At 55.5% G+C, this 14,152-nt stretch overlaps 2 protein-coding genes across 2 annotated transcripts; one reads left to right on the top strand and one right to left on the bottom strand.

Annotated features, from left to right (window-relative positions):
- Positions 1–826: 826 nt before the first annotated feature.
- On the top strand, positions 827–6,411 carry ADGRG3 (adhesion G protein-coupled receptor G3). Its single transcript, XM_084294586.1, has 12 exons — positions 827–890; positions 1,546–1,708; positions 1,804–1,918; positions 2,431–2,571; positions 2,691–2,813; positions 2,887–2,926; positions 3,351–3,451; positions 3,940–4,052; positions 4,297–4,589; positions 4,876–4,969; positions 5,496–5,782; positions 6,039–6,411. The coding sequence occupies exons 1-12, from the start codon at positions 842–844 to the stop codon at positions 6,152–6,154; spliced, it is 1,635 nt and encodes a 544-aa protein (XP_084150712.1). The 5' UTR covers positions 827–841; the 3' UTR covers positions 6,155–6,411.
- A 1,295-nt stretch (positions 6,412–7,706) lies between these two features.
- On the bottom strand, positions 7,707–13,950 carry LOC311214313 (uromodulin-like; the record flags this gene model as incomplete). The annotated part of the gene is made up of 9 exons (XM_084294824.1): positions 7,707–7,807; positions 8,512–8,656; positions 8,842–9,001; positions 9,610–9,855; positions 10,392–10,552; positions 11,276–11,481; positions 12,222–12,389; positions 12,922–12,988; positions 13,915–13,950. 9 exons carry the CDS (start codon positions 13,948–13,950, stop codon positions 7,707–7,709), a joined length of 1,290 nt encoding a protein of 429 aa, XP_084150950.1.
- Positions 13,951–14,152: the final 202 nt, after the last annotated feature.

A 14,152-nucleotide genomic window follows, 5' to 3' on the forward strand; every position in this document is an offset into this window, starting at 1 on the left:
TGCAGCTCAACAAGGCTCTGCACACCAGTATGGCCCACACCATCCTGCTGAGCAGAGACCAATAACTGTTCCCAACAGAGCACCAGCAGCTTGGTGCTGTTGGCTTTAGGGTGACAGCAGCGGGCCTCAGGGCTTGGGAAGCGTTTGCAGTCTGGTGACTGTCACCATGCAGCACAAAGGAAGGTGTTTCTCTGCTGGGCTGTGGGCAGGTTTCCCTTCCCTGTGCAGCCCTGGCAGCTCACGTCAATGTTCAGTGATGTGCCCAAGCTCCTCTTTGCATAGAGCAGTGCTGGGGAGAGGAACCACCATGGCCAGCTGAGCAACGGTACCAAGGCACTGCAGTGAGCATTGGCTAAGCAGTAGGAGGGCCATGTGAATATGGACCTGGAGTTTTGCTTATGTCCCTTGTGTCACTCTTGTTCCTACCTGCAAACTCGGGTGCACCTGGGCTTGGGCATGTGAGCATCGTGCCCACGGGTGGCATGGGAACCCTAGGCTTGGCTGGCAGCGGGGATGCCCCAACACATCACTCACCATTCTGGGCTGAGGGGTCATCAGCACAACGGGTCTGGGCAGGATAGGGTGAGAAGGGAAAGAAAAATAGAACCCGGAGTCCACTGGGGAGGCGAAGCAGCTGTAACCGTCAGCACTATTTCAGTGAGCTTGAGGTGGGAAGTTACTGGCCAACCCACAGAAAGGGGCAAGGGGATTGCAGAAAGGAAATGAGTACGTGGCTGTTGCCTCAGGAGAAGCTGCAAGCCCTGGGGGAGCCTGCAGAAGGGCAGTGCCTTGGGACAGGAGCAGAGCAGCCCTGGGGTGGCTGGGATACCTGCAAAGCAGCATGAAGCACGTGCACCTGGACACAGTTCTACTGCTCCTGCTGCTTTCTGGTGAGTAGTGGGCGAGGGGGAGGAGGGGACAAGGTCACCACCTCTGTACGTGTCCTGTGGGAAGGCCGTGACCCAGAGACCACGGTGGTGTTTCACCCCAGACGCAATGAATGAAGTGTGGGTAGTCCAAGACAGAGTTAGTCCTGGAATGTGAAGAGCTGGGAGAAAAAAATGTGAGAAAGAGGAGGGTGAGGGGTTTTCCCCTACAGCCTCCTCTCTGCCTTATAGCAACAGGGCTGAGCCCTGTGCCACAGACAGGGCTTCTGGGTGGGGTGCTGTGCTGGTCTGGATGAGTCCTGGTATCTAGAATGGTGCCCGCAGCCTGGGATCCCTCCTGTGAGGCTCCCAGGTGGGGTGGCTGTACTGGTACATCAAGGCAGATGCGTTGCCTTTGCAGCTACCAGCTCCCACATTTGTCGTCACATTTTGAAGCCTGGCATGCCTTTAATAACACAAGAGAGGGCAGCCAGGGAGCCTCTGAGTGTGCTCGTTTCAGACTGGCACCCATCTCCATGCAGGGTGGGGGGCTGACGCTAGGTTTTGCTCCCCAGACACCGCGCAAGGCCAGGATAGCTGTGCCGGTGAGACCCCAGCCCACCTAGCCCTGATGGCCCCCATGCTGCTGCTGCTGGGGCCTCACCACCCCCTCCTGCAGCACTGCAGCGGGGGGACGGGATCGAAGTATGCTGCAACATCACGGTGGAGCCAGAGGAGAGGAAAGAGGCCCCCGGCCTGCCCCTGGACCTGCCCCGCCGCTGCAAGAAGCTGCTCCGCTCCATGCACCCTGCCTGCCGCTGCCTGCAGACACGCTGGCTCAGGTAGTGGCTCAGGTAGTGGCACCGCGGGGCCCTGGAGCTGCTCGGGGCAGTGCCCTGCTGTGCCCTGGTGCCTCATGGCCCTGCCTGCCCCCCAGGTTGGTGCAGAGGGCAGGGCCAACACTGAACGGCACGGACGGGCTGCGGGCACTACACCTGAACGTCAGCAGAGACCTGGCCCACGACCTCCTCTTCTCCTTCTCCCCAGATCAGGTGAGGGGTGACTGCTGCCATCTGGGGTCCCACGCTGTGGGATGGGCCTTGGCGCGTTTCTTCCACCCCACGCTTGCAGTTGCTTCCTGGACCTGCAGCAGCTCCAGCATCCCGTGCTGAGCAGGCCCTGGGCTAGCTGGGTGCGCTGTGGAAGAGCCTTGCCTCTTTGGCCATCATTCCCCAGGGAGCTGGCCCAGAGGAAAATGTCAGATTGCGTGGCTCCTGCCTGTCCCAAGGTGCTTGCATGGCTTAAACATGCCAGGGGACCGTGTCCCACAGGGTGACAGCAGGCTGGGACTCCCCCTGAGGTCTGCCCTCGGGTCTGCCCCTTGGCTGTTGAGCACTGGTGAGAAGGGTTTGCCCTCGGGCTCCTGGCAGTTTTGCTCAGTAAAACCCACCTGAGCAGGGCTGAATTTGTGCCTGGAGCAAGGCTGGTGGGTCCTGAGAGCGGTGATGTGGCCGAGTGGGACGCTGCCTGCAAGAGACCCCCAGACCACTGCTCCTTGCTGCAGGGCCCCATGACAATCAGCTCGATGGAGGAGGGGACAGCAGGCAAAATCCGTCTCCCTCGGGAGATATTCCAGTCCCTGGGCAGCCAGGCAGCAAGCGTGGTGGTGACAGTCCTCGACATCCAGCAGCTCGGCATGTTCGAGGTATGAGCTCTCTATCATTTCCAGCCCTGTGCCAGCCACCAGCACATGCTGCTGGCAGCACCAGGAGGCTGTGAGGAACCGTGCTGCCAGCTCAGCTCAGCCAGCGCTGCCCCAAACAGGAGGACAACCAGATGGGGCAGGTCTTGGATGACACTGTGGTGGGCATCGTGGTGGAGGATATGGACATCTCTGGGCTGCAGGACCCTGTGCGTCTCACTTTCGCCCACCGGCAGCTGCCCCCTGTAAGCTGGATGTGCCCTCCCTCTCCCTGTCTGTCCACTGAGGCACAGGCTCCCACCACTCTCCCCTTTGCAGAATGTCATCCCGCTGTGTGTCTTCTGGGATCCCAACCAAGGTATTGGTCTTGCTGGGGTCAGGAGCAAGCGGGGTGGGAGAAAGTTGGCGGGAGGTGGCACTGGGTACTCCTGCAGAGCTGCCAAATGCCTCTGGCCAGGGCGTGAAGGGTCCACTACTGTGCCAGGGTCCCCACTGCCGTGTAGAGTCAGCTGGGGATGCTGAGGGCTTTGTGCTGGGAATGCTCTGTCTCTGGGACATGGCCGTGGCACTCTGCTCCTGCTGGGCAGGGGTGCCACAGCGCTATCAGACAATCCATGGCACGCTGTGTGCCACACTCAGCCTCCGTCCTCCCACCTCCTTCCCACCAAGAAGCATTGCAGCTCCCCCACCTGTGCTTGAGGGTCTCTGTGGGGTGGGATGGAGAGCTTGGCTGGAGGATGCTTTGCCTGGTGCTCACTGCTGTCACCCTGTGCTGGTTGCAGGGCAGGCAGGGGGCTGGAACACCACAGGATGTGTCACAGTGACTGGGGACAAGAAGACAGACTGTTCCTGCAACCATCTCACCTTCTTCGCCCTCCTCCTGGTGACAACCCCATTCCCTACAGCTCCTGCTTTTACCCTGGCTATGCTGCCAGCCCATCCCTCACCTACTTGGTCCCTCAAGTGTCACCACTAGCTGCACAGAGATAGCCATTTCTGCTCCCAGGCAAGCCCAGGCCTTTCTTAAAAAGAACCTCAGCCCCAGCTTCATGCCCTAGAAGGCAGGAGCATATCAGTAGGGGATGTAAAGGGTGGACGTGGCCTGACTCTGGGAGCACTGAGACTCAGGGGCCCTTCCCTCTTCCTGTGCCCATACCTCGAGAGAGGTTGCATCTCCTCAGACCCACTCCCACCTCCACTCTCCCTGGAGAAATACCTGAGGGCTCTGGGCTTGTGAGGTCCTGCAGCACCTCACCGGGAGTTCTCCTCCTGTGCTGCAGGACCCCATGCAGCTCTGTGGTTCTCGCAGCTGTAGCTAGGTTTTCTAGGTTGGTTTGGGCCCATCTGACCCAGGGTGCACGTGTTTGGCAGAACCCGGCTCTGAGTAGGTTCATGGCACAGACGGTGGTGGCTGTGGCAAATACCAGCTGTGGGGTGGTTGTGGCTTTCTCCATCTTCACCATTGCCTTCTATATTTTCTTAAGGTAGGGTGTGCCAGTGGCTCCATGGACCCTGGCTGGGTTTGGGGGTGGGAGGGACACGGGCAGTCCCAGGCCTGGTGTATCTCCATGAACCCTCTGGGGTAAGGGGTGACCCCCAGGTTGGGGCCAGGGCCAGGGGATGCTCCTCTCCCCTGACACTGGCAGTGCCTGCTGTGACCCTCCCCATGGTGTGTGGGCCCCCTCTGCCCCCTCAGCTGTGTCCCCGGTCTTTTCTGCTCCCTGCCAGGTGCAACTACCAGCAATTCAGGTCTGAGGAGAGCCTCCACACCAACCTGGGGCTTCACATGAACCTGGTCAGCAGCCTGCTGCTGCTCAACCTGGCTTTCCTGCTCAACAGTGGGGTCTCCAGTAGGGCCGTGCCGGGGCTGTGCAGTGCCCTGGGGGGGCTCACTCACTACTGCCTGCTCTGCTGCTTCACCTGGACTGCGCTGGAAGGCTGTCATCTCTACCTTCTCTTCGTCAAGGTCCTTGGCACCTACATACACCACTATCTGGCAAAGCTGTGCCTTGTCGGATGGGGTGAGCACTGGTTGTTGGGCCACCCCAGAGGGCAAGGGGGTGAGTGGGTTACAGCCAGCAAGGACAGGGCTCTGCAGTGACAGAGAGAGTAAGCCCCCATCCAGGCTCAGCACAGTGAGTGGCGTTGCCCACGGGAATTCGGGGCAGCTCCTACAGACACCATCTCCTGATGACCCCATGATCTGCTGGGGTCTTCCTTCCCACCCCTGCTCTCCCCAGCCCAGGCACTGTAAGTGACCCCCTTGCCTCCCCAGCCTACCCCACAATGGTCTCCTTTGTTCTTCAGGCTTCCCTGCTCTGGTGGTGTCTGTGGCAGGAGCCATTGGCAGCTATGGAGAATACAACATTTGGACGATGGACCACCACACTGTAGTCCACCTGTGCGTGGCATGGCCTCACACCACTGCCCACAGGGGTTGGGTGGCCCTTCAGCATAGGGAACAGTGATCTTGTCCTGCTGGGAGTGCAGCTGTGTGGTTTTTGTGTCCACCCTGTTCAGCTTTGCACAATGCTTCCTCTTTCCTAATCTTGATTAAAACTGAGCTGTGGTAACCGTCGTGCAACAGCACTCTGGCCACAGGCACCCAGTACTGGGAATGCACAGCCACAGATGGAACCTTAGGGTGGGCAGGAGCAGCTGGGCAGTCTCGCCAAGCCTCCTTAGTCATGCCCACAGGCCTCCAGGACACAAAGGATGTCCCAGGTCCACCTGGAGTTTCCCTGGGCTTCCTCTCCCTCTGCCCTGCTGTCCCCCATGCTTCATCCTGGCCTTGGAAAAAATCTCACTAGCAATGAGGGCATCTCCAAACAAGTCCTCTGGAGGAGACCATGGGGAGCTCTTGTGGGTGCTGCCATGGAGGTGGGGGTAGCAGGTCTCCTGGAGACATTGCAGTTGTCTCATTTCAGGTGCTGGATCAATTCCAAACACGTCCTTGTCCACTACATCACGAACTGTGGCTATTTCGGCCTTGTCTTCCTCTTCAACACAGTCATCTTCGGGGTGGTAGCCTGGAAGAACTGCCACCTGTGGAGCACTGGAATGGTGCAGGGGCACTGCAAAGCCTGGAGGGTGGCCCTGGCAGTTGTGGGGCTTTTCTGCCTGCTGGGAGTCACCTGGGCGCTGACATTCCTCAGCTATGGCAGCTCCTCAGTGCTTATGCTCTACCTCTCTGCCATCCTGAACTCCCTCCAAGGTCAGAGACAGCTTGAAGCTCTAGCGTGCTGGCTCCCAGGGCTGGGCTGGGAAGACATGGGAGGCAAGAGCCAGCTTGGCAGTGGTTGACTGGGGTCCCAAGGCACTGGCACTGCCTGGCTCCCCTTTATCAGGAAGCAGAGTGACCCCACCAATGGGTCCCAGCCACCAGTGCTGTGCTGTGCATAGGTTGGAGAAGCACCCAGAGGAGCCCCTTTCTCTGCCAATGCTGAATGTCCTTCTTCCTTCCCCTGCAGGCCTCTTCATCTTCATCTGGCTGGTTGTCCTCTACTACCCAAAGATGAAGGAGACCACAAACTCCCTCTCCCACATCACGAAGAACGACAGAACCATGGCTGTGTCGCAGGGATAGCTGCTGGCTGGACTTCCTCCCGGTGAGCACACTTGCTGCCCACAAGCTTCCAGCCTGCAGGACACAGCTCCCTGTGGAGGACAAGCACCCCAGCTGACCAGTGTGGTCCTGGCCCTCACCAATACCTCAGTTTATCCTTCATTGGGTTTGATCTACCCCAGCAGGACTTTTTGCTTTGTCCTTTTGCTCCTGGGGGCCTGCCTTGGGCAGCACACAGCACCTTGGTGCAAGGAATCCCAACACCACCCTTCTGCCAAAGTCCCTGCAGGCTTTGTGGCCTCAGAAGTGCTCTGATCTTGTTCCCCAGGGACTCTTGCTGTGGCCCATGAGCTGGCTACCTTCATCCTGGATGGGGCCATGTTGATCTTTGCCCATAAATCCCAGCAGAAGATGGACTGGGGCACTGGACCTGCCCAGGGGTGGGTTTTCCTGCTGTACCCAGACTCTGCAGACCCCGTGAGGGTCAGGTCTGAGAATTAGCAAAAGAGGTTAATCCACCAAGCATCTTTACAATACGGCCTCTCCAAATGAACCTGGGAGAATTCTTCAGTCAGTGGATCTGTTGCGCTTGTCTCCTGCAGAACACTGCAGCTAGTAGCGATTTCCATGAGGACACCACACTTCGGCCCACTGGGCACAAGGGTGCTGCATCCCCCATACCCTCAGCCAGCTGTGGCTGCTCCCCAAGCTGCGCTGTCCCCTCCATGCTGTATTACATCTGTGTGTGCAAGTCAACACCCATCATCTCAGAGAAAACAGCTGTCTTGTCCAATCCACGTCTGTTTTAGCATTAAAACTTTGCTAGCTGTCTAAGCACTACGGATTTAGTCTTTGATGTTTACAAGTCAGCAATGTTTATTATTTTATTCATTTTAGGGATGTATAAGTGACCTAAAATCTTTCTAGCAATTTGCTGTCATTTAGAAGGAAGAGAGATCTGTATATGCACATACACATGCATGCTGTGACACCAAGAACTGCACAAAGTCCAGTTCTGGTGGGCAAAGAGCTCCCTCTCCGTACATGCCTGTGTGACTCATTCTGGGGAGGAGAAAAGCAGAAACCTTCTTCCTCTCCACTGAAGGTTTCCGGTAATTTGTTCTCTATAGATGGGGCCATTTTAGAAACACCACGTTCCCCTGCTCTGTGCAGTGATGCCTGCCCCTTCCAAAGCCAACCCAGAGTAAGAAAGTCTGTGAAAAAAAAATCTTGTGGCTCTATTTGCTCTCTAGGCTAAGCCTGCAGGCAGGGCTTGCTGGGTTGCTGGATTCTGAAGAGCCCAACAGCATGCCCTACCTCCCAGGAGCCAGACTCCATGAGGCACCTCATCTCATCCCCCTGGAGCAGCCCCTGTATCTCAGCTTTCCTGCATGCTTGTTTCATTGTGGGCCAGGAGGGGATGAGAAGGTCCAAGGGATATGACAGAGAATAGAAATGTTCTGATGTGGCTTATCCTTTGAGCACCATTTGAATCTCCTTCACCAGAACCCCTGTAAAGATGCAGACAAGAGTCTCTCTGCTACTGCTATGTTTATTTGGAAACAGCCATTTTCTACAGTGTCCGCCTCCTCATGCTGACAGTTGCAGCAGCCACGGCGAACACACCAAGCACACACAGCAGGATGAGGCCTCCAGGGAGCCACAGGTTGGGTTCTGCCAAAGAGAGGAAAGGTTGGTTACAGGTCTGGCTCTCCTCAGCTGGCCATGGCTCCTGGCATGGTTTCTACAGGCCAGTGGGATGTGTTTGGGGGCAGGAGGCAAGCAGAAGAGGAGGCTATTGCCTGTGAAGGGCAAGAACCACCAGAGCTGGGATACTGGGGATCCCTGAGGGCACTAACAGGACTTGGTCACCCCCACCAGCCTCACCTTGGGCCTCCACCCACCTGCTGCCCAGGGTTTCCATTTAAAATCATGCCTGGACTTCATGCTTGCTCCAAGCCATACTGTCAGCAGGTTTCTCCCCAGCCCTGTTCCTGGACTGCTGCTTAGATCTCCTAGATTGACCCTGGTGCTTGGAAAGATCCTGACTTGCTGGGTTGATTCAGAGTCCACCACCGTGAAAACCCAGCCTTCCTCACCTTGGGTGCTATACCCACAGCCTTCTGGCTCTTAGATCCTTCCAGCCCCACTTCTCTGCTCAGCTTGACCTGTGCCTTCTGTGGGAACCCCTTACACAGAGCTAACCCCTGTGCTGGTGTGACTTCTGGAGCACGCCATGTGTGGATGTGATACTTGAAAAGCTCCACAGTCCTATGCAGGGCAGTGACTTTAGAAGCTCTTTGTAATAATGTGACATTACCCAGACAGTGGCAAGGGTTTGAGAACTGCTCCTGTCCTCCCAGGAGCATCATACGTACCCTGCACATCCTGGTGGTCAGCCCTGGAGTGATGGCTCTCTGCTTCCAAGGAAGGAGCAGCCAGCAGGTGGATGGGCCCGTAGGAGACAATCTTATTGTAGTCATCCGCCAGTGCCCGCTTGCTCCTCCAGTGTCTGGGGCATTGCTGCCAACACAGCCAAGAGAAAGGAGGTAGGACCAGAGGGCAGGAGAGCAGTGCAACTCACAGGGCAAAGAGGAAGAGCTGTCCTGATACTCTGCCCCGTCAAGCCCCTAGAGCATGGGAAAGGAGGTGGTTCTGAAAGAACCCTTTCCACAAGCAGCGGGCCCTGCATGGCTGAGAAAGCTCACCTTGGCACAGGGCTCAGGACTGTCAGGGAGACACAGCCGGACACGGCAGTGCAGGAACACCTCGGAGTACCCCACAAACTGAAACATCTGGAAGCTGAACTTGGCGGTAGTGCTCTCTCCTATGGCATTCAGGTACGTCACGGTCTCGTCGTGGGGACACCTGGGACATGGGGACATGATGGATGAGTCAGCAGGCAGAAAAGAAGGGAGTACATCCTGGCCTGGGACACCAGCAGGGACATGGGGACCAGGTGCAGCCCCCAGGCAGAACTGGACAGCATCGTTTGTGTCTGGGTACCCATGGGGATGCGTTCCCTTAGCACTGTGTATCATGCCCAGCCCAGGCTGGAGCTCCCACCAGTGAAGGAGCTGTTTCATACCTGGCTCTGTGGGGCCATCACCACTGGGCAAAGTGGGAGTGAGCCTGGTTGTGGTCTACATCCCACGTATCCATGTTACCAACTTCAGCTTGGCCACAGCCACCTTTCTGCATATCAAAGGCTGTCTGCATCCCTCCTTGCCCTTTACCTCCCCAGCCAGCCAAGAGTGATGCTGGACATCCTGAAGTTAGATGAGGGTTAGAAGAGAGTGTGGGAGGGCTAAATTCAGAGCAGTCTGAGAGCTCATCAGACCTGGGAAGCATTTAATGGTGTCACTGCTCACAGCTCCCTCACAAACAACTTGTCCTCAGCAGCCCACAAAGACGGGCAACTGTGCTCATGGTGCCTGTGGCGCAGAGACTGGGAGTGCTAGGGTAACGCTGCTCACCCCTGTTCAATGAGCTCATGCCGCACATCCTGGTAGGGATCTGAACTTGGTGTAGCCCAGCAGTCCTCAACACTCAGGAGGAAGTATCGGAGCTGATGCTGTCCTTCTATCTTCAGCATGGCATAGAGTGTGTCTGTGATGGGGACAGCTGTGTTTGGCGGGTGATAGGGCTGGAGGTAGGAGGGAGTCTTGTACAGCCGCATGCTGACATTGAAGTGCCCTTCTTTGACCACGAACTGCACCAGCCTGAGAGGAGAGGAAAGCTCATGAGCACAACAAGAAGGCAGGAGCTCAGTCAGGCCTGCAGTGCTGGCACAGGTTCCTCCAGGTTGCTGACCCTGGGCATTTTCCCACTCTCAAGTACATCCTTGCTGAGAGTTGGGCTCGTCCACCTGCACTATGTGCAGACAGGGGCAAGGGCAGCTCCACAGTGTGTGCAGAGCTCTGGGGGTTCCCACAGACACGCTGGTCAGTGAGGGCTAGAAGGCCACCCACAGGTTCCAACCTGCACCTCCACAGTGAGCATGTTCCAGTGCCCACTTTATTTTTTGGAGAATAGCAGAAAGGTAGATTCTACGTGCCCCTGTCCCAAGACCAAACATTATCTTGAAAAACTATATTTGGGCCCTCTCTGGGCAGAGAGAGAGGCACCCTGATGTGATATTGTTCTCAGCGCTCTCTGGTGGCTCTGCAGAGCTTTTGCAGACCATCTCATTAAAGGCAGCTATTTTCCCACAAGCTTGAGTACACTGTCAGCAGCAAGGTGAGAAGGAACCACTCACTTGTCGACAGCGGTGAGAGCAAAGGGCACCTTCACCACCTGCTCATAGGCATAGACGCAGGAGAAATGCACCTCCAGCTGAAAACTCCGGGAGATCACATTCCCGTGAACTTCCCGCTCTGACTCGATGACGTTCGCGTATGACACATGGGAGCGGTTTTGCTGGAATGACACAGAAACAAGGTGTCCAGACCATGCCTCAGTCCATACACAGAGCTCAGCAACTCAGCTGTAGCTGCTTGAGGCCATCAGGCTTCAAATCCCATGTCCAGGGGCTACTGGCAGCCACCACCAGAGGAGGCAGGAGGCAGCACACAGACCAGAGGTGATAGCCCTCCTGTGCAGGACAGAGATGAATCACCAGTTCCTCAGCACCCTCCCTGGTCCATGAGAACCTGTCAGGTTCTCCAGGAGAGTCTGCAGAGCCCTGTGCAGTGGGCCCCCTTCCCAGGCAGAAAGCAGCCCATGGCCTCTGGGGACAGTGGCTGGGTCAAACCCATCTCCTGGCTAGTGACAGATCCCACCAGTACAGAGCATTTCTAAAGAATTAAGTGATGTACCAAGGGGTTACAGCCAGGACTGCAGAGCTCAGAAGTTCGTGCCAGAAAGCGGAAGCCTGTTATCAGCTCCTAAAGAATACACTGAGACTTCCATGCTCTGCTGAACATGACAAGATGTGCTGCCAGCAGTGGTTTGGTGGAGGCAGAAGAGCTTTCTGATAGCGCCTCCCCCACCCCCAGAGAAGCATTTCAAGGGGAAAGAGAACTTTACAGTGCCAGATACAAAAGGAAAAGTCTCCACGGCTTTCCCCTGCTGTCCCCACTCAGCATGTCTGTTCCTCTCATGGCTTCAAAACTATGCAAAGAATCTGTGCTGGATCCTCACCTGAATTATTGATCCACAGGCAGTGTGATTTTCACCTGTGAGAGTGGCTGCAAAAAAACGCTCGCCCTCTTCTTCCCTTTCTGAAACCTTGCATGCCTGGTTCTTCAAGTGGACAAGTTCCAGGGGGATTTTCAAGAGTTCAAACACCTCCTTCCTCACCATCATCTTCATGTGTTCTTCCTCGCAGGCCAATTTTAGTACAACATCTGGGGGAAAAAGCCATCTGCAATAGCAATAAGAGGCCTGAGGGAGCCCTAGGTCAGCCATGGAACGGCACAGTCCCACTGAGCTCAGCAAACCCTCACCCCAGCTTTGTGGGAGGCTGCTGGTAGGGGTCTTCAGAGACACTGGGCAAAAGCTAGAGACAAACCTTTGGAAATGCACAGAAGTTAACGAGTAGTTTTCTGATAGTTGCCTGACACCTGCACAAGTCTACAGCTGCTGATACTCTGAATGGACACAGCCCTCAAACTCAAGACACCACAGGCAGATGTCATGGGTCTGGTCCCTTCAGGTGAGTCATCTACAGAATTGCTGCAGTCTGCCAAGGTAACCAGGCAGCAACAGAGATCCTCAATTTCAGATGAACAAGGCACAATTTTGACCAGTGTCTGAAAGAATCCTGCACCGTAGCTGTGCTGGAGCCTGTGTGGCTGCAAGGCAGCTGTGCTCTGCAGTATGCCTTGCTGCCCTGATAGGGCTACACCACAGCAAAGGTTTCCTTCTTACAGGAATTAAGTCTGTTGAGGAGGAAGGAAATGGCTTGTGACTGGGTCTTTTATCAAACTGTAGTCAGGACAGGGTGGCAGAGGTGGGGGGATGCACCCAAACCAAGAGCTGGGAGGTACTCCTGGGGTCCACAGTGGTAACACCAGCACACCCTGCTCGTCACCCTTCTCTTTGGTGCCTGTGGGCAGACTGAGCTCACCAGCACCCCCAACCCTACCTTGGCACAACGCCCCCGTGAAGCCAGGTTTGCAGCTGCAAATGGGTCTGTCCTCCACCATCTGGCACTCCCCCTGGTGTTGGCATGGGTTCAGCAGGCAGGTGTCTGAGTTCCTCTTGGGACGCAGGGCAAAACCTTCCCTCAAGCTGTGAGGGCTCACCAGCTCACCTGCAGTGAAGGCAACACAAACAAGATCAATGCTGTAACATCTGCCCTACGAGAGACACAAAAGTGAATTTGCCCCACTGCTCTCAAGGGCTGAGATCCTCACTCAGAGCAAAAGCAGGGACCCTGCCACCATGCCACCAAATCTCAGGAAAAAGCTGCTGCCTTGGCACACCTGCGAGGATGTGATCAAGAGCATAGTAGACCTCCCCAGAATGGGCATAATCTGGACTGGAGCTCAGAAGGTAGCATCAGCTAGCATGGAGAGTGGTGGCACATCACAGCATCTGTGCCTATCTCTATAGGTTATATACCATATGTGGCTGGATGGATGGAGAGTCCGAAGTTTCTACCTGTTTTGACAGCTCTTATATGCCAGTTCGTGCCCTCCTGAGCATTGCTCCCTCATCCCCCTTTAGCAGTTTTCGGCAGTCCCTGTATGAGGAACCTGAACACAGATCAGGTGAGGCTTCCACCTCCCCTTTCCATACTACCTGTCTGTGACCCAGCAGGGACAGTACACAATGAGACTCACTCTTGTTGCCTTCACAGCAAGCCAGGCATAGGGCAGAGACCAGCAGCAAATGTGTCACAGTCCCTTCCTGTAAAAACAAGCAGGCTCTGGGTAACTAAGGTTTTCAGCATGCTCACTGGCAATGTTTGCAATCATTCAGAAAAAGCCAACACACAAGCATGGGTATGATAATTTCGGCACTGTATTTTCTCCAAAAACTACAGGTTCAATGGTATGAAGTAATTTCCTATCCCAAGGGGCAAAATCAACAATCCCATCCCAACCCAGAATAATGCAATGGCCAGCTACTGTCCTGAATTTAGGTAGCATATAGCTGAACCCAAAAGGGATAGTCCAGAAAGAAGGGGTGGGAGTAACAAGATCTCAGACAGCAGGGATGTGCTGGCAATGATGAAGCCATATTTCAGCATGAACAGGCACTCTGAGTAAAACCGCACAGCTGAGGCATCAGTCCAAGCTCCCAACAGAGAAAAGGAATCTCTCTCTTCCCACTCCAGCCATAGCTTTCATTTGAACAGTTAGGATTTGCAAAAGCATCTCTGCCTGTAACGTATATCCACAACAATGGAAACAATGGGATTAAAAAAGCAAAAACAACCACAACCTTGAACACAACTAAAATTTATGCCATGAAGCCACAGATAAAGTCAGTCTCCCCCACCAGGCCAGATGATGTGTTTCTTTAGAGAAATTAATGGCATGGTGTTGGATGAGTCCCAGACATTGGAGTCTCATCACAGCCATGGATATGGGTCACCTGGGGCTAGTGGCTCTGACGTGCTGCTGCCCTGCTCACTGCACATGGCCCCAGGGCAGGGCAAAGTAAGGCCAAAAGCTCCACTGTGGTCTGGCAGCGAATCATATATTTCCTCAGGTTTACGCTGAGCAGCTGTGACCACCAGAAGTCTGTGCAAGGAGGGTTTATTCCCAGCCGTGCTCCTCACTCACTGCAGCAAAGCAGAGATGGTTCACAAAGCACCAATTCTACAAAACCCTGGGCATGCAGAGCCCCATCTGCCGTGGGGGCATGGCTCCCATGGCACAATCCCTGAGTGGAAAACTGGTCCCTGCTGCTGCCAGGGCCATACTGCTGGCAGATACTGGCTTGTTCCCAGCTCAGTATGACAACCCTGGCAAACCTGGGAAGCTCTGCCCTCTGCTTCTGTAAAATAGGAGGTGCCTCCGCTTGCAAAGCCCCTTCCTGGAAGAGCCACCCATGGCTGCAGCAGCC

Source organism: Netta rufina, assembly GCF_964035555.1.
Source record: "Netta rufina genome assembly, chromosome: 13".
NCBI classification, from domain to species: Eukaryota; Metazoa; Chordata; class Aves; order Anseriformes; family Anatidae; genus Netta; species Netta rufina.